Source organism: Falco punctatus (genome assembly GCF_963210335.1).
Source record: "Falco punctatus genome assembly, chromosome: 11".
In the NCBI taxonomy this organism is placed as follows: domain Eukaryota; kingdom Metazoa; phylum Chordata; class Aves; order Falconiformes; family Falconidae; genus Falco; species Falco punctatus.
This window is the reverse complement of record NC_137591.1, coordinates 27,775,397-27,793,724: the sequence shown is the minus strand read 5'-3', so window position 1 is coordinate 27,793,724 and position 18,328 is coordinate 27,775,397. Positions and strand designations below refer to the sequence as shown.

At 52.6% G+C, this 18,328-nt stretch overlaps 1 protein-coding gene across 6 annotated transcripts in view; it reads left to right on the top strand.

Moving 5' to 3' along the window:
- PBX1 (PBX homeobox 1) overlaps positions 1-18,328 on the top strand; it is a 133,400-nt gene that overhangs the window by 82,563 nt on the left and 32,509 nt on the right. The window contains exon 1 of one of the 6 annotated variants that reach the window (XM_080407431.1): positions 11,743-12,605. The exons of the other annotated variants lie outside the window; for them this stretch is intronic. Coding sequence (XP_080263557.1) covers position 12,605 — 1 coding nt within the window. The 5' untranslated portion in view covers positions 11,743-12,604. Of the gene's footprint in view, positions 1-11,742; positions 12,606-18,328 lie in introns of those variants that run through there. 6 annotated transcript variants of the gene reach the window in all.

Genomic DNA, 18,328 nt, shown 5'->3' with positions numbered 1-18,328 from the left:
CCTCATATTCCTGCAAGTCTTTGCCAGCTTTGAGAGGAGCAATGGGCAGGCAAGCAGGGGAGGTTGCACCACTTCACCTACACTGTCTTCTGGGGAGAGAGGTATTGTTGTGTCCTGATCCAGGGTGGGACAGCTGGGAATTGTCTTGGGAGCCGTTACAGGAGCTGTTTCTCTTGAGCCTTTCAATGCATGGGGAGGGGGCTTCCTTATGGGTGTAGAGATGAAGTTGCATAGCTAAGTGAGACTGGAGGAAATTTGGATGCAAAGACACACACAAGCTAAAATAAAACACATATTTGGGTCTGCAGTGCCCATCTTCCCAAGAGTATTGAGTTGCCCACGCACTGGAGAGTTGGCTATTCACTTTAGCTGAGATGTTGAATGTTTTGCAGCTTTGAAGGCCATATCTTTAGCATCTATGGTCTGTACAGATAGCTGTTGGCTGATACCTGTGGAGAAGAAGCAGGCCCAGCCAGGCTTTCCTGCCTCCACCATTAAACCATCTGAGGTCATTGCTGCTTCTGGAGCAGAGCAACATCCTGCACTCTTTCTGCCTGGCCAGAGCAGGTTTGTGTATTTGGTTACAGCTTCCCATTTTATGTTATTTTTGTGCAAGGCAAAATGTTGGCATTGTGGATTTTGGGGGTGTATTTCTTGAAGACATTTGCGAGGGAATCTTTTATTCATATGAATATATATATTTTTTAGCCAAAAATCTGGCTGCAGCAAAATAATGTGATTTGCTGTAAATGCCATAGCTGTGAAGGATCTCAAGTACAAAGCTGATGGAATATCTATTTAGAAAACTATTGATTGAAAGTAAAATTGCACTGGAAGGACAGTGTGAGTTCATTTTAGGGGTGTGAATCAGGAACCCTCCCCACTCTTAAGTTGACTGCAAAATCCTTTCACCCTGGGTAGGCACACACAGTTCTTGCACCAGGCGCAGCCCTCTTGAGGTAGCATCCATGTTCAGGCACCTGCCTAGTTCAGGAAGGTGAGGTTTGGTGGAGCATCACTTGAGTCTACTTAATTTTTCCTGCTCCGTTTGGTGACTGGTGGCCCTGGGGGCTGAGGAACACCACGTTTCTCCTTGGGAGGGGATGAAAGCTGTGAATTCCCCTTTCTCCAACTGAGACACAACAGCGAAGTCTGTTTCTGGGTCGGACAGGCGTTAGACATTGGCTGGTTGGTGGGTGTTTTAGCTGGATGGTTTCAGTTCCAGAGGCGAGGCAGTATTTCAGTGTCAAAGGGGTTTTTAACACTCCCTGCCTAGGCTTTGGAGCCTAGGTATACCACCCATCCACCCTGTACTGTGTGATGAAAAGGCAAGATACGCAGGACCTTCATGCTCATTAACTGCGTGCAATTAAGGCCCGAAGCTTTTGCAATACCTAGTGAAATCAGGCAATTGCTTTTGGACCACCATGGTTGCAGTTCTACTCGTGAAATCCCATTGGCATCTCTCTGCCTTGACAGCAAACCTTGTCCCAAAGTTTGGGGTGCTGGTGAGTGATGCAGTTTGAGGACCAGAAGAGTGAAAGATATTTTTCTGAATTGTCCCCAGTTTTCTGTAATAGCTCAGAGCCAACCATGCATCCTGGCTGTGTGGGACGAAGGCATGAAACCGAATCAGGACAGTGTAGTTTGCTCCCTGAGCTTGCTCTTAGCGTTCAGACATGACAAGCTTTTGCTGAGCCTCTCGGACCCTGTTTTGCCTCTCCGTCTTGTGCTTTCCCCATTGCTGGAAGAAAGGGAAGGGAAGGATTTCCCCTTCCTTGTGAGCATGGCTAAACATCAGCAAAGGTCTCTGAGGTAGCACGGTGCTGGGTAAATGCTGAGTGGTATTAATAATAGCCTGCCCCTTTTTGGTAATGTGCTCCCCTTTGGAGTCCAGATCTTTTATTATTATTATCATTATTATGATTATGATTATTGTAGCTGTTATGGCGCAGGGAAACTGAGGAGCAAAGCTGGCTGCCTCCATTGCTTTGTCTCCATCCTGCTCAGTTGCCCCCTGCCCAGTGCCTACCTGTGGGGTGGGTGGTTTATATACCACCCCCTGAGCAGCTCCTGCTCTCTGAAGGGTTCGGGGGAGCCCAGCAGCTCCTCATCCCCTGGGCTGCTTGCAGAGGGTGGCAGGGAGACCCTTGGCTCTTGGGTTGGAGCTGCTCCCTTCTGCTTGCAGATCCACGCAGCTCTGCAGGGGCAGATGGGGAGGTAGAAACAGGCAGGGGGAGTGGAGTTGGGGGGTGGGAGCCCGGCTGAAAGGGTTACTGCCAAACACAAACAAAAACACGATGCAAATGAGCAGCTTGCAACAGGTAGCCTTAATCAGATGCTGTCAGATGAATTCAGCATCTCTCCGATTGTCGCCTGCACTAGCCTTCCGTTCAGAAGCCCTCATCTGCTCCAGATGTGGTTTAATTTACTGCGACTTGGCTAATTACTGTAATTAAGGATTAATTACTGTTAATTACTTTCACATAAACTCAACGCCAGTCAAAGAGCGGAGCCTTATGAAGCCTGCCACAGCAGCGAACACAAGCACGGCAGCTTGGGTGGGCCCACCGGGTCCTCAGGGCGATGCTGAGCTGGTACCCACCGCCTGGCCAGCCCCTGGCCCTGGCCCTCGCCCCGTGGGTCACCCCCTTCCCGGCCCTCCTGGGGCCAGCGGGCACGCGTGGCAGGGCTCCAGATGGCATCCAGCGAGCCAGCCACCGTTATTATCGTTAATAATTAGATAGAGCAGGGATTTGCTGTGCAAACCCTAGTTAGGAAGGGGAGACCAGCGGCGTCTCTGGCAGGCTCTTGAAAGATGCGATGGATTAACCACCTTTCCCACCCCCAGCCCTTCACGACGCTCCCACCTGCCGTGTCCTCCGCCACCCCATCCCCAGCCGAGGACCTTGCTGGAGACCCTTAATATGTGAGAGACACAAAATTGTTACGCTTCCTCTAGCATCGTGCTTTAGCAAACAAGGGGAAAAAATCAACCCTGTATCTAAGGGAACAGGAGCTGGGAAAACCTGCGGTGGGTGCGGGAAGGAGCGCCAAAATGATTCATGGACAGTACGGCATGCAATATTCCCAGGGGAAGCAGGGGTCTGCTGATGACGGAGGGCCTGCCCTGCTTCCCTGGCTCCCTTAGACTTGTTAGGCTCAGTATCTATCAGGCTTATTAGTTTTAAAAGTCCTGGGGCTTTTTCCACCACAGCAGAGGGTGGAAGACCCTACTGTGGGTAGGGGGGACACGAGGTGTGGTGGTGGCAGCAGAGCCAGGTGCGGGCCGTGGCCCGTCCTCACCCATTGCCTGCGGCCCTGGCTTGGTCTCGCGGCCGCGCGTGTAATATGAAGGCAGGATGGGGAGAGAAAAATCGGCATGATTAGATGGGTATTGTTCTATTAGATCTCTGCCTGCTTGCTGTTGTGTCTCAGCATTTGAAGATGAAACATATTCATTTAGCTCCCAGGATGAATGGTTTAATAAGGGGAGCAAGATGAGGTGGGGTAGTCCTGATGACTTCAGAGACCCATCAACTCTCCCCCTAAGGCCATTTTGGTGATGACATGGGCCACACGACCATTAACGCCGCAATCAGGACAAGTTTTCCGTGTCCCTGCGAATCCTTCAGCTGGGAAGAGCGTGTTTTGGAGCCCAGGAGGAGATGTGTATCAGCAGTAATCGGATTGAGCCTGCGGGGAGGGCAGGCAGGGGGTGAAGCAGGAGCTCCCGGGATGCGATTCCCAGGGGAGAGGCAAGGGAGAGCAGAGATGCAGGCGGCTGGCTGTCCGGGGAGGGGGCGGTTCGGGGGGCATGTTGCCAGCTGGTGTCTTCTGGATCGCCACCTTCCCTGCATCCCAGCACCTGACTGATGCCATCCTGCGCAGGGGCTGAGACCTGGCAGCACTTGCTCGTTAGGTATTTCAGTGCGATGCGGTGCCTCCCTCTGCCATCCCACCCGGCCCCCAACTGCCTCCCTGCCATCCGCCCCCAGGCTGGCCGTGGCCTGCTTAAGCCCCAAATCATGATCATTCCCGTTATTAGGAGCATCTCTGGGGGCAGGGGAAGGGACACCATGCCGCTGCCGGTGTCCGCATGCCCCAGCCTTGCCGATTTGGAGCCGGGGGTGCGCGGGGGGAAGCGCGCTCCGGCAAGCGAGACGGGGAAGCCAGCCGGCACTCCGGCTGTCAGCTCCGCTCAGCCCGGCTGTCAGGCACGGGGATGCGGAGGGCCTCATTGCTTTAATTGACACCTTCCCCTCGCATCCCACGCTCGGCCATCCCAGCCTTACCCTTCCTTTCATCTTCCTTCTCCTCTCTGGGAAGCGGGGTGCAGTCCAGCCCTCCTCCTGTACCTCCCTCAGTCCCTGCACCCCTGAAGCCAAGACTGGGGAGAAGCGGAGAGACCAAGGGCTGGACCAGGCTGGGTGCAGGAGCACGGTTGGCATCCCTTACATGACAGCTTTCTGTGTGCTGACCTTCTTGAATATTGGAGCATCCCCTGTGGATTTCCTTGCCCCTGTCCTTTTCCGAGGCACTGCAGAATTGTCTCGCGGCAGCACTCCTGGGTAATTACTGCCCATGGAAGGACCAGCGCCTGAAGACCCATAGGATTTCTGGTCATGCCTTGCTGTTTTGGAAGCATCTCTGCGCTCATCAGTGAGAAGGAGCAAGGGCTGGTTCCTCTGCGGAGCGTGTACTGGCCGTGCTGTAAGGCCTTATGAAGCCCAAAGGAGAGGGTGAAAGGTGGGGGCTGGAGGAGCTGGTAGGATGACTTCATCTTCACCAGTCATCTCCAATGCAAATCACACCCAGCACATCAGGGTGTCCTGCTGAAAGCCAGGAGAGCCTGCCGCTTTTGGGGCCAGGAGGGGGGATGGATCAGCAAGGGGTGCCGGGGGTTTGGGGCTGGTGCCCCTTTCCTAGAGGGGACAGCAAATGTGCCTCTGCCAAATGAATGGGAAGCAGCAGAGCTCAGGTTTCTGGTCCATTAGGAGATAGATGCAAGGACAGGCTGTGATTCTGCTTGAGCAGGACCAAGGCTTCCTCTGGAAGGTTGCTATGACCTGGGTTGAAGGTTTTTGCAGGGTGAAGGACGTGTTTGGAAAATACTATCTCCAAAGCTCCAGGTGCACTAGGTGTTAACTCTGGGTAAACTGAGGCACACGGCGCCCAGGGCTGGTGCTCAGACCAAGTGTGATGGCAGCCACCACGCTTGGCATGTGGCAGTGACTCCTATCCCACCCTCTCCCACAACCCGACCTTGGCTGCTCCATCCAGCCCCCCACAGCTTGCCCACCCCAGCTAGCAGATACCTTCCAACAAGGTCCTTCCTTTGGATGGAAGCCTTAGAAAGCTGTGCTGTGACCAGGTCTGGTCCTGCAAGGACCAACCCCCTGCTCCTTGCCTCTGCCTGCTGGGAACGTGCCATGCAAATAAAATCTAGCTGCTCTCCGCCCCCCCCCCCCCCCCCCCTTCCCCTGGCTTTCCTTGCCGGGGGCTTCGTGAACCGAGTCACCTCCAACCCTCCAACGTTCAACCTGAGCAGCCAGCGCAGGCAACAGGGAAAGATCTCCCATGGACTGCGCTGTCTTTGCTCTCTATTTATTTTAAAGTTGGGAGCTCTTTGATGTCTGCCTTTGCAGCTCGTATTCTGCCAGGAGGCTCAGAGCAGCCTGTGTAATTAGCCCAGAAAAATGCCGCTTTCATGTGGTTTGGGGGACCCAAGTGGAGAAGAGATTGCCAAGGGCTTTGTTCTGCTGCGGAGAAATGTGGGTTGGGGTTTGGTGGGTTTCAGCAGAGCTCTTCTTGCCCTTCCCTTTTTCTCCTACTGTGGGGTGGAGCTGGGGGTTTTGGCAGGGAAAGCACACGTGGCAAGCTGCTGCTCCACGGGAGACAGGCCATTCGGTGCTGGGCTGGTGTTTTGGGAACGTGCAGGAGCATCTTGCTGCTTGAGCAAGGGATCAGCTAGAGCCATGCTCCAGCTGGCCCAGGGGAAGGGTCCCTAGGTACTGCAGGATCGCTTCCCACAGCTGGGAAGAGAATTCAGTTCTCTTCCTGACTCACCCTAAAGAGCACCCAAGGCAGGGCGCTGCTCTCCCGGTCCCTGCTGGTCCCTGCCTCGAGCATCGCTGCCCGCACAAGTGTATGCCGAGGGATGTGGAGCAGAGGGATACAGCCCCTCGCTGCCGGCTCTCGACCTGGTGATTGCCACGGGTGGGTGGTGGTGGTGGAGGATGGCAGGTCCGTGTTTGCTGCCCTGCTGGTGTGGTGAGAGCCACCGGATTCTGTGTGTGGGATTCTGTGTGTGACCCTTTCTTGCACCAGGGGTTTCCAAAAGTGTGGGGGCCCTTTGGGTTGCCTTGGCATGACAGGGCACAGTTTCAGCCTTGCCTTTTAGCCCTTTCCCTCTGCCTGTAAATCAGCAGCAGCAGGTCTGTGGCCCTGGAAGGGGGCTTTTGCAGCAGGGTGGGTACAAGGTGCCGAGGTCTGTGTCCCTGCCTGCGTGGCAGTGACCCGCTGCTCTGCTTGTCTCTCTGGCACCTGACAGCGGGATGTTGCCTGTACTCAGGGCACTTGGCCGTGATGCCGAAGCTTTCCAGTGAAGCAGTTTTTATTCCCAGTTGTCAGTGAGCACAGCCCGGGTGTCTTTCCCCTCCCCCCCCCCCCCCCCCCCTTTTATTCGCTGCCCTCTGGGCCCATGAGACATTTGTGAACAGGCCATTTGCTTTCCTCTAGCATGCGCGAGCAGGGTGCTGCCAACCTCACTGCACCACCATGTCCACCAAGCCTTTTAGCTTCATGCATCATCCTGGATGGTCCTGGATCAGCACAAGAAAAACATCTTCCTGCAGCTACTGCTGTCCTGGAGGTACTTTTGTCCCTTTCCTGCCTTTTTAGCCGGGGTAAATGTATTGCTTTTCATATCTATTCTGGGACCCATCCAGGTCCTCCCAGTTGCAGTGAGACCAGCAAAGAGAGGCCAGAGATGCTTCGGCAGGAAAAGTAGAGATGTCATCCTGCCCTAGGAGGTGGGTGCGTTGGTAAACTGGTTTTCAGGATCCTTCCTGGGAACTTGGTTTGGGAATATATCTGTGTCAAGTTGATGGTGAAGGGGTGCTCTGATCCTCCCTGTGTGCCAGGATCTCCCCACCCTGAAAGCAGCGAGAGGCACAGAGCACCTCAGAAACTGAGCAGCGAATGGGTTTCATTTTTCCCCCCACTTTTTCTCCCCTGGGACTTGAAAAATACCCACAACAGGCAACCTGAACCCACCCAACAAACCCTAAGCCAACAGATAATTGCATTTGTCCCCAAACCAGGGCCGACGCGCAGAGCTAGCTGCTGTGGATATCGGCAGAGGTCTTATCTTCTCCCTGTTATTTCTCATGTATCCCTTGCTTAAAGATCTTGTGCCATCTTCCTGCCTAGAAGGGAGCCGTGGGGCCTCCCCAGGGAGCTCCCTCCTCTTCCCGGGCCTGATTCCTTCAGCTTTCGCTTGGGGAATGAACGGATGCGACAGAGCCCCCCGCACGTGGGGCACGGGTCCCCAGCGCCTGTGTGTGCCACGTGCGTGTGCGTGCAGGGTCCGGGTTATACATGGGAGTATGGTATTTAGACCACATTAATGAGCATACAGGAGAGCAGGAAAAATGGATCATTTATGGTTACGATCTGGCTACTGTCAAAATACAGCGTTATTTTGACGGTTGCTTTGTCTTTGCTCCCTGAGCAATATGAAGGTAGTTTCTTAGCAACAAAACTGTGTTCGCAAACAACACCAGTGAAAAACAACCCCCCAGAAGAAGAGGAGGTGGCCTCGTGAGCACCACTCCCGTGTGTCCCCTGCCCGTGTCGCATCTGTAAATTAGATGGAGAACATCTTACCGGATGGCAGGCACTTGCCCATGGTCGTGGTGCCATGCGAGCGCTGCCCCGGTCCCCCCTGGGGTGGGTTGCTTGGGGTGTGATTGCTGTCCCTTTTGCAGATGGGTAAACTGAGGCAGCCCTGGGAGGGAGGAGTGTTGTGGGTTGGCCTTTAGGTGACTGGGGAGGGTTTGAGCTTCTGCTGAGTGATGCTTACCATGTGGTGGCTGACAGGCACTGTCTTGGACCTGTCTTGGCCAAGGTCTTGGACAAGGTCTTCTCCAGGATCTCGGCCCTGCATCTCAGATGGATCCCAGAAGGAGGGCGGGAGGGAGCTGCCTGCAAACCATTTTGGCAGTGGTTCTGCCGTGCAATTTGGAGCGTCTCTCCTTTGAAGGCGGCGCTGGGCCTGGTGTCTGTGCTGACGTTGGAGTCCATGAGAGCAAGCGATTCCTCCAGCCAAGTATCTGCCAGGCTGTGTCGGGAGAACTTTTATCATTTCTGTCACAGACATCACAACTCGCTTGTCTTACCATACATCTTCCTAAATGTGACAGAATATTCAGCTGTTATTAATTGAATACTCTCTAATTTAACTGCTTAGCAGGAGGGAGAGCGACTGGTTTGTCTCAGCATGGAGAGCTGCCATCGGGCGCGCTGGAGGTTTTGGGATGGGGAGAGGTGATGTGGGGAGAAAAATGGGGCTTTTGGACTTGTGAGTACGCCTCCCCCACCCCGCATGGGCCTGATCCTCATCCTCACCCTGCCAGGGAAGGGCTCCAGCATCTGCTGTGGCTCCTAGCCCTGGGGCACATGGCCAAGCCCAGGCTGGAGGTGCTCAGGACATTGCTGCCTCTCCATCCCATCCTGACACAGCCATCTGGGGATGGAGGGGAAGGGACACCCCAGGAGCATGGCCAGGAGCTGGTGGGGCTCCCTGGGTGCCTGGGAGGGAAGAGTGGTTTGGGCCAGGTTGTTCCAACCTCCAGTCAGGTGCCTGGAGGTGACACCTGTGTTGGGTAAATCCCTTCTCTGCTGAGGTGCTGGAAGCAAAGCTGAGCCCCTGCAGCGGGCTCCGTGCGTGAATCGCAGTGCCCGTAGTGGCCTGGCTGTCCCCTCAGTCCCCAGCACATCCCAGTTATGGCTTCTTGTCTTCCTCCTCCTCCTTAACATCCACTTCCAGAAGCTCCAGAGATGTCCTGCATGCAGACTAGTTGTTATCGTGGGGTTGCTGAGAGACTTGGCTCCTTCAGAGGATGTGGGCAGCAGCCCTGCTTGCTGTCACCTGGGTGGCAGGCTGGTGGGGGACCATCCTTTCCAGCCACCCCAGCCTCCTGCCTGCTTGCACACGCGTGTGCTCGCATCTCTCTGCTGCTCTCCCAGAAAGTTCAAACCCAGAGTCAAGTTTATTGTTTCTATCTCGTTTATTTTAAGTATAGTTTTACACTTTATTATATGCTGTGACATCTTAAATGGAGCCTGTCACTCTATCTTGACTACTGCTAGGGGCTACAGCCACTTACTGTGTCAGGCTTTTCGGCAGCCCTGATTAACGATATCAAAACGAATGGATCCCGGTGCAGGCACAAGCACGAAAATCAAGGAGTGATTTGCATATTCAGATTGTGCACGGCATCGAAAGGCTGCAGCTCGTGCAAGTATTGGCACTGACACACCCCATGGATGCACATAGGTGTTGCCACGCATCCCTGTGTGCAGGACCCGTATGTGTTGGTAGGGTTCATGCACACCTAAGTCTATTTATTTAGTATCTTCAGCCAAAAGGAAAAGCCTTGCCCTTTTTTCCCCGAGCTTTTCCATCTCCCTGGACAATATATCAATTAAGATAGCTAAATGGAATAATATTTTTTTTTCTTGTGAGCCTGTTGGGATATGTTGAAGAATTACCCACGCAAATGATTATTTTTTTTCCTGAAAGTAACATTTTGTTAGGTTAATTCATGCACTGGAAAAACAAACTTTCTGTTCTTCCAGTCCAATCTCCACTTACAAGTCAGGTTTTTGTAACCCTGTCATTGAAATGCGAGGTAGCCTACAGTAATTTGAATATTTCATTCTGCCGGCTGCTAATGCACTCTGCGTTACAGATGGTACTTGCTCCATCCTTCTGGACTGGGTTCAATTATAAATGAAAGTAGGGAGCTGAGATTTGTCTTTTTGTCTCTGCTTAGTTGGAATAACACAATAAAGCTTGATGGGTAGGAATTCCTCAAGCTGCCTCCTCTTTGCCTGCGACGTCTCCCGTGTAGCTTTCTCCTCTCGATAGCAGATCCTGCTTGCCTTTCAAGTTGAGCCTGGAGTATTTGGGTTGGCAGTGGTGGGGTTTTTCACAAGTCATTTTTGGCTCAGATGCATTGTATCCCCTTTTTGGAAGCGCTCTGTTCGGTCCTCCTCTTTCTCTCTGTTTATTTGCTGGCCTCTGCATCCCAGACAGGGAGCAGTGGTGGGAGAAACCTGCTTGGACTGGGGAAGGAGGGTGCTGTGTGGCTTCTGTGATGGTGGAGGCACTGCTGGGATGGCAGGGACCTCTTCCCTCTCCTGGTGTGTTGCTTTCTAGACCGGGACAGGGATGACAACCCCATCCTCAGCCAGAGAGAAGTGGCGGGGGGATGTAGAGCAGCCCTCCTCCATCCCAGGGTTGCTGCCGTGGGCTCTTCCCAAAGCCCCTGGGAATAACAGGGCCCCTGGAGATCCAAAGAAAACATTTACCTCTGCTTCGTGATTAACAAAAAGGGGGGTTGCAAACCTATAGCCCAGCTGCACGGAGGCTCTATATTACATACAGATGCCTTTTGTAAGCTCCTTCCCCATCCCTGGCCGGTAAAAGCAATATTGCCGAGGGAGTCGGAGGAGGTGAGGGCAGGGCTTTCAATTTGGTTTTACATTTACAAGGACCAGATGGCCTCACTGGAGATGATCTTTGATCTGGGACGCAGCCGGAGTTGGGCAAAGAATTTTTTTTCCTTTTTTTTTTTTTTTCTTTCTCCCTCTATTCTCCTCTCTGTTCACGGCAGGGGCCTCTCTTGCAGGAGCAGGGGGGAGCTGTGCGACCATGCTTGGGGCTGAGTATCACCCCCCTCTGCCCGAGGGCACTGCCCAACCGTGCAGAGGGTGAGTCTGAGCGGGATTGTCCAAGGTAGAAGGCAGAGCTGGATCCCGTTACACCACCGCCCTACAGCATGGAAATCTGCGTCAACAACCTCTTGCATGGAATATAATTAAACACATGCAGGCGCCTTGAAACAGAAATGCCACTAATTGATCCTTTTTAATTATTTTTTCCACTTTCTTTGGTGTCTTGTGCGCTTCCAGCAGCACGGAGGTGCAGGGGCTCCCTCCCCCCCTCTTGCCTTGCTGGTTTGGGGATTCTTTCTTCCCCCCACGTGTTTTGAGTGGAGCAGGAGCAAAGGCAGCCGATCCTATTTCACAAGTGCTTGGACTCTTGCAGCACTCTCCCTCCTGTCCAAACAGATCGTTTACAGAAGGGGCCTCTATTTAAAGAAGGAACTGAACGTTCAGAGCTGTTTTCTGGCCTTAAAACGCTGCCGACCGGCTGTTGCCTTTCAAAGAGTTGGGCTTTGTCTGGCGTGCTTGAGGACCGGGGTTGACGCCAGGCTCAGCAGGTTGGCGTGGTGTCGTGAGGGACTGAGCATCGTGCAAAAAACGTGCTTGTTTATTTGCCTGAGATCATCGAATCCCAGCAAAGTTGGGTTTAAGGTGGCATGTCTCAGCCACAGGAGCTTGATGGACCATCTAGGCAAACAACCTCTCTGGTGCTGTGAGTGGGACAGGCTTGGAAACCAAGCAGATGGGAAGAGGAGCATTCAGGTAGGCTTTGGTGTGATCTATGCATGGCATGAAGACCTTGTGTGTAAGGGAAATCTGCAAGCAGTTAGAGGGACATTTAGTCCTGGAGAGCTGTGGTGCTTCAAAAACGCACAGGGGTGACGTGCCTGTGGACTCCAGGGAGGCTGCCTCTGGTCCTGTCACCTAGGTGGCATCTATAATGCTGTGAAGTGGCCTGATACCATCCCAGTACAGACCACCACTGAAAGTAGGTGCCTGAAGTTGTCCAGTGGCTGATGGGTTGCATCTAAATGGTGGCTGCACTGCAGGAACTGGGGTAGGATTTCCCACACTTTTGGTTATGGTTGCTTCTTGGGCTTTGGGCTTGGCGTATTCATCATACGTGTGTAACTCAGTTCCAGAGTTTTCATGGAGAGGGCTTTGAATTGCCTGGTGCCGTGGCTGGGGAGAGGTGGACATGGGGAGGGATTTTTGCATCTGGAACAGGGACCCTGTCTCTCAGGGAAGAGCAGTGTCCAGCCTCCACAAGGCAGAGAGCCTGGGCCATGGGTGAACTCAAGAAAAGGTGATCACTGGTGGTAGGCACTTCCAATCCACGCATACTCAGCAGTGGCCGCAGTGTCCCCTTTGCCAGGGCAGCAGGTTTCCTGCAAAACCCATCCCTGAGGTTTCACCCTGGGAGGAGAGTCCTTGCTTAATAGTTGCTTCTTCCTTCCCATTTGTTTGCCTCGTGTTTGCATGCACCAAAAAAGGGATATATGGTTCCTGCAGCTACCTTCTGCAAGCACTGAGGAGCGAGGCTGCCTTCAAGTAAGCAGAAGAGTGACAAGGGCCATGCTCAGCTCTTGGGTTGCATCGGAAGGTTGCTGCTGGAAATGGGAACGTGGTTCTGGGCAGAGAGCGCGACAGTAAGTAGGAGGCAGGGAAGTTCCTTGGCCCCGGAGGGAGAGGACACGGTCCCAGGGTGCTCTGCAGTGGGGGGCTGTTACGTGTCTGTCCCCAGCTTTTGGTAAAGATGTCTGTCTGCTTCTGCGCTGCTCACTTTGTGAGAGAGAAAGGGTGGAAAAAACCAGTGTGTATCCTGTGATGACTTGGCTCCGAGACCTGGAAAAACTCCCTGTATTGCAGAAGATCCCGGATCTAGCCCGTGGCAAGGCCATGGATTTGGCAACGGAGCGGCGGGGTGATGGGCAGCAGGTACCTTCAGGTAGTTTAGCAAAGCTGAGGCTTGAGTGGGACATTGCCATCTAATGAGCTCCAAGGCAGCTTTCCTTGGATGGAGAGTCTCACGGGTCATCTTTTTTGAAGGATGGCAGGAGCAGGGAATCTGAAATGCAGCTTTTCAGCTTGGGCTTTTGCCAGTCTTTTCACCTATGACTTTCTCGCCCCGGCTGCTTTGTGCATGGAGCAGCCGTGCGCAAGCACTGCGTGTCCAGGGGAGATGACCTTTCTGAGAGGGGAGCAGACTGGAGAGGCAGCTTCCTTCTGGGGAAAAAACTCTCTTTGTTTGTTCTCAGGTTTCAGGGCTTGGCCTGGGGCGGTTGAACTGGGACCCTTGTCCTCAGAGGGGCTCTGGAGGCCCCGGCTTCTCATTAGCAGATTCAGCTCATTCAAAGGACCCATTTCTTTTCAGCAAGGAGAATTCATATGCAAAGCACCGTGCAGATCCCAGCCCAACTGGCGTTCAGAGTGTGTGTGTGGGGGGTTATGGCTGGACCTGTCCTCGGAGCAATCCTGTCTTTTGTTTGCTGATTTATTCCTGCAGGGCTTATGGAGCCCCAGTCCGTGCCATGCTCCCCATGCCATGCTCCGGGATGTGTCTCCAGGCCTGGCCAAAGCCAGGTCCGAGCCGTCTCCTGGGGTGGGGACGATGGCTTACGCTGTCCGTCAGTGACAATTTGCTCTCTTGGTGCTGCAGAGGGGACTCTGGGCCATCACCCAAACTCCACCAGGAGAAAGTGAGGTCCTGGCACAGCAGGCGCTGCCCTTGGAGGGACCAACGTAGAGCCCTGTGTGTAACCACCTGTTCTTCTTGTCACAATAGGACAGTCAGATTCTTTTGTCCCATATCGCGACCTCACATTGGAAAAAAATCCCAAACGTACTCTCAGAGGTGTGAGAAGGAGGGCACGTGTGCATGGTTGTGTTATCGTCCTCCCCTCCGCTGCCAATTTACCATCCCAGCCACCGGCTTTTCTCCATGGAAGATGCTGCTCCCCTGAGCTGGGGCAGCCTGTGGTCAGTTAGCTGGGTTACATCTTCAGCTCAAATCTGGCCCAGCAGCAGGGCAGCGCTGAATCTCGCCCGGCTTTCCTTTATCTCCCGTGGCTGTTGCTCCAAGCAGCTGGAGGTCTGTCCCAGTCCCAGTCCCCATCCCCTGCCCACAGGAGGGGATGAGGTGAGATGGCGGAGGATGGGATGGAGGAGCCTGGGTGGCCGCAGCCAATCTCTCCCTTATGGTGTGCTCAGCACAGCTGGAGAATTTGAGATGTGCTGGGTTTGCCTACGTAGATAAGGGATTGATTATGCTTCACAGCTGTAACTGGAGCCAGCTAATCCTGCCCTGCTTAGAAAAGGGAAAACTGCTTTGCGAGATAAGCTGAGCGCGGGACTGTTCCAGCCTGCATCAGCATTGCTCCCCAGTATCAGCCTGCTTCATGGCCGGACCGTGAGCTGGGCCTGGGGATGTGTGGGGTGCCCAGTGGGATGGGGAAGGGACCTGTGTGTGGCCAAAATTTGTCCATGCTGTTCCAAGGGAAGAGTGCCAAGACGGTAGGGTTGATCCCTCCATGACCAGAGTTTGGCTCTGGGATGATGAGTTTTTTGCAGAGTGTTATTGGGGGAGGTGGAGTTGATTTGCTTAATGAGGTGGAGTTGTGAGGGTTTGCTGTTCTGTTGGACAATGGCAAAGGTGGGCTTGAAGCTGCTGTAACTGGGAGGAGAGGAGCTGGCTTGTCCAGTGGTGGGGCAGTTGGCTTTGGTTGGCTTGTTTTGAATATTTGCAAACACTTCCAGCCTGCTTTCTGCCGCTAAACCACGTCTGTTCAGCGATCGGCTTGTGGTGCGAGAGGTTCAATCGCCTTTGGTTTCTGAGTGCTACCTGCCCCCAAATTTCAGATGTGGAAATTACAGCCGGGAGCTTTGCTGCCAAAGCCCGTGGGAGTTGACCACCAGCCTGCAGTGAAGCATCCATGAGTAGACACAGCTTGCAGCCTTAGGACTGTAAAGAGAAAAATAGAAAATACTTAAATTTGATCCGCAGTGCTTTGTTTGAATACGTAGCCATAACTGGGCATGTGGAGATGGGGTCAAAAGTTTCCATACCCAGCTCGGTTTCTAGCCGTGAGCTAAACTGGTCGGCAGGAGTAGGATGCAGGGAAGGACTGGAAAGACAAGCTCATATATGTTGATGCAGCTTCCTGGGAAGTCACATTTCTCAGGGAATCTGGTTTTCAGTAATCAACACAACACTGTTCCTTATTTTTGTGGCAATTTTAGATCATTTTCTAGTTGGGGTGGGGTAGGGGGATGACTTTTTTTTCCACCCCAATGTGTTAGTGATAATTTTCCAGACCTTTTGATCGTTTTGCTGCCAGATCCTTGCTCGCTATGGCAACCCGTTTGGCATTTGGGATGGGGTTAGGAGAAAACTGGTGCAGACTCTTTGCCAGCGCTGTGAAAGACATGTCTCTCTTCTGCAGCTTCCACGGCACATGCAGGCTGCATCCTCCTGAAGTGATGGAGAGCTGCTGCTGGGAGCTGAGAAACTTTTTGGCATGTGATAAATTCCCTCCTCCCATTTCCCACACCCCAAAATTGCGGTTTGAGAGTAATTCAGACTTACTTTTTTTTTTTTTTTTTTGGGGGGGGGGTGGATTCAGCAAATAATTTAGTCTCTTCCACCCCAGAAAGATGTGAAGTTACTGGTTTTTAAAGCAGTTTGGTTGTTTTGAAATGGACCCAGATTTTTATTAAAGAAAAGAGAGAAGGGGAAAACTTTAACATGTAATGGGAGGGGAAGATTTCTTTTTTGCCTTGAGCATCTGGTGCTTCTGCTGTTGGTCATGGCCTTGGTTGGGTCTCTAGTGGGGCTCGTTGGCCATGGCTGGAGTTGGCCTCCAGGGCTAGATGGACCGTTACTCTGAACTGATGTGACTCACTCCCATCTCTGTGGGAGTACATATCTTGCCACAATTTTGTGTGCTTTATGGGCTGAAGGACCGCTTCTCCACCTTTAAAAGTATCTTTCACAAAATAGTTGTAAGTGCTTTGCTTCCAAACAGCCCTGGTGGACACTCCCGTGTTGGGAGAGGAGGTGGGATTGTGGGGGCCTGGGGTGGCTTTATAGTGCTTATGGGTATTAGCCTCTGTCTTGGTTTGTTGCTGGGTTTGGGTTTATGTGTGAGAAAATTGATGACAGAAATGGCCCGTTGGTTTCACAATGTTCCTCCTTTCCCTGGGAAATAAATAAATAAATAGATGCACAAAAAAGCCATTTTGCCAGCTGAAATTTCCGTGCCTCATCCCATGGCAGCCTGTTTTGGAAAATCTGAGCAAAAATCTGTTCATCCATTTGTAAGTTTTGGAAAGGTTGGAGCGAGGAGGGGAACTTTCATGTCAATTGTAAGAAAAAAAAAAAAAAACAACTTCTCTTAATTCCCGCTTTCTGGAAGGGGGCGTGTCAGCGTATTTGGAAATTCCAGCTTCCACTTACGTTGGAAATAGGTATTTGCGTTTTGATGTTGATATTTTCGGTGGCTTTAGGTAAACATGGTGAATGTATCCAACTGAGGTTTAAAACACCCTGTGATTAACTTAACATTGAAGTGCTTCACAGGGGTTACCGAGATTGTTGATACCCATTTAAGGTGGACACCATCTGCTTTGCCGAGAAGACATTTACATTGCTGCCTGTCAGCAGGGCCCTTGAGCTGGCAGTGTGAAGACCCAGCTGGAGGTGCTTTAGTATCCTCCGCAGATCTCTGGAAGTTTGTTTCTTCTCAGCATAGGGTCTTGAAGGTGATTTTGTGTTTAAAGGGAAGATCCAAGATGCTGCGTTTTCCTTTGCGCCGGGGTTTGCTGTTGCAGAAGAAAGGAGGCTGCAAATGTATTTGCATAGGAAAAAACGGAGGTGTTTAGGTTAGGCGCATGGGGTCGGGGGGCTTTTCTGCACAAAGAAAGTTTAGGAAGAGCAGCTCAAGCCCATGCCATCGTGGATCAGCTGAGGAAGCAAACCCCAACTCTCCTGACTTGGTTGTGACTACACAGTTGAGTATGAGGAAGATGCAGCCAGCCAGCCACAAGCCACTTAATGTGTAACTGTCCTCAAATACGAGGCAGATGGGAGTATTTTTGTACCAAGTTCAGTGCCGTTGATCTTCAGCGTTCACAAATGTAGACACAAGCTCCAGGGAATGTAGAGATCGGCTTAAAATAAGGTGATTAGTTACTGGTTTTGTTAGCAGGGACATTTGCTGGCATTGTGGCTGTCCTTCTGTTTGCTGGCTGTTGTTTTAGACCTGGAGGTGTAAAAACATATGTTTAAAGAAAACCGGTGAGCTCATGTGACTCCTGAAGCTCGGTCTTCACAAGCCCAAGCAAATACCGTGGATAGTGGTTAAATTGCAAAAGGCCGATGTTCGATGTGTGGTTCCAAGCCCGGCTGTGCACTGTGTGGGTCTGTGCAGGAGTTTTGGGGTTCCTGGGGAGGAGCTGCCATGCCTTCGTTGTCCGTACCACCCCTCGGGGGCACGCACTGGTCTAGGAGGGGATTTGCACTAGAATCCTCGTTCTTATCGAGAAAGATCTAATTCTAAAGTCGAAGGATTTGCTCATTCACCTGATGTGCAGGTGAGGTGTCCGTGATTTGGTGGCAGATGAGTGCCTTGGTGGGGAAGGAGGCATCTCGCCCTGCTTGTGGCTGTACAAGAGGGCAGAGAGCAGCCAGCAGTGCTCCACCAGTGGCACTGACATGCCGGGCATCTCTGCTTTCCCTACAGGAAAGTCACACCAAAGGCCAACTCACAGCCCAGCAGAGGAATTGTCTGCCTCTCTTGAAACTCTTGCTTTGGGTGGGTTGTTCCCCCCCGCAGTACATCTTAGGCACAGTGGAGGCAGGGAAGAAAACCCTTTTGAAAATCACAACCTAATTACTCCCATCTGCTCCGGCACTGCTTCCCATTTCTGCCTGCCAGGATGCTTGTCTCCGATGCTAAGTAGCACATTATTTTCGATAAGTTGCAATCATTTACTTGAAATCTCCTTCTCCTTTAAAATGTCCCCCTGGAAAGGCAATTCAGCAAGTTGGGAATGGGCAGAAACAACCATGAGAAAAGCCATCCAGAAGCAACCCAGCTCGGGCAGCAGGGCAAGCACTCCTCCCGTACTCGTTAAAACCACACAGCAGGTTTCTCGTTAGGGTGGGTTTGTTTAAATGCCCAGACGCTGGGACCGGCCCGTGGCCGGTGGTGTCAGCAAACGGAGCTGCAGAGGAACTGCCAGCTCATGTAGTAGGAGGGGATCTTAACCAGGCAGTCACAGCAGATTTCACAGGACCGTGCTTTTGACTGCTGAAGTCAGCGGAGAGTTGAGGAACGAGCGGCCACACCAGCTCTGGGGGACCTCCCGTTTC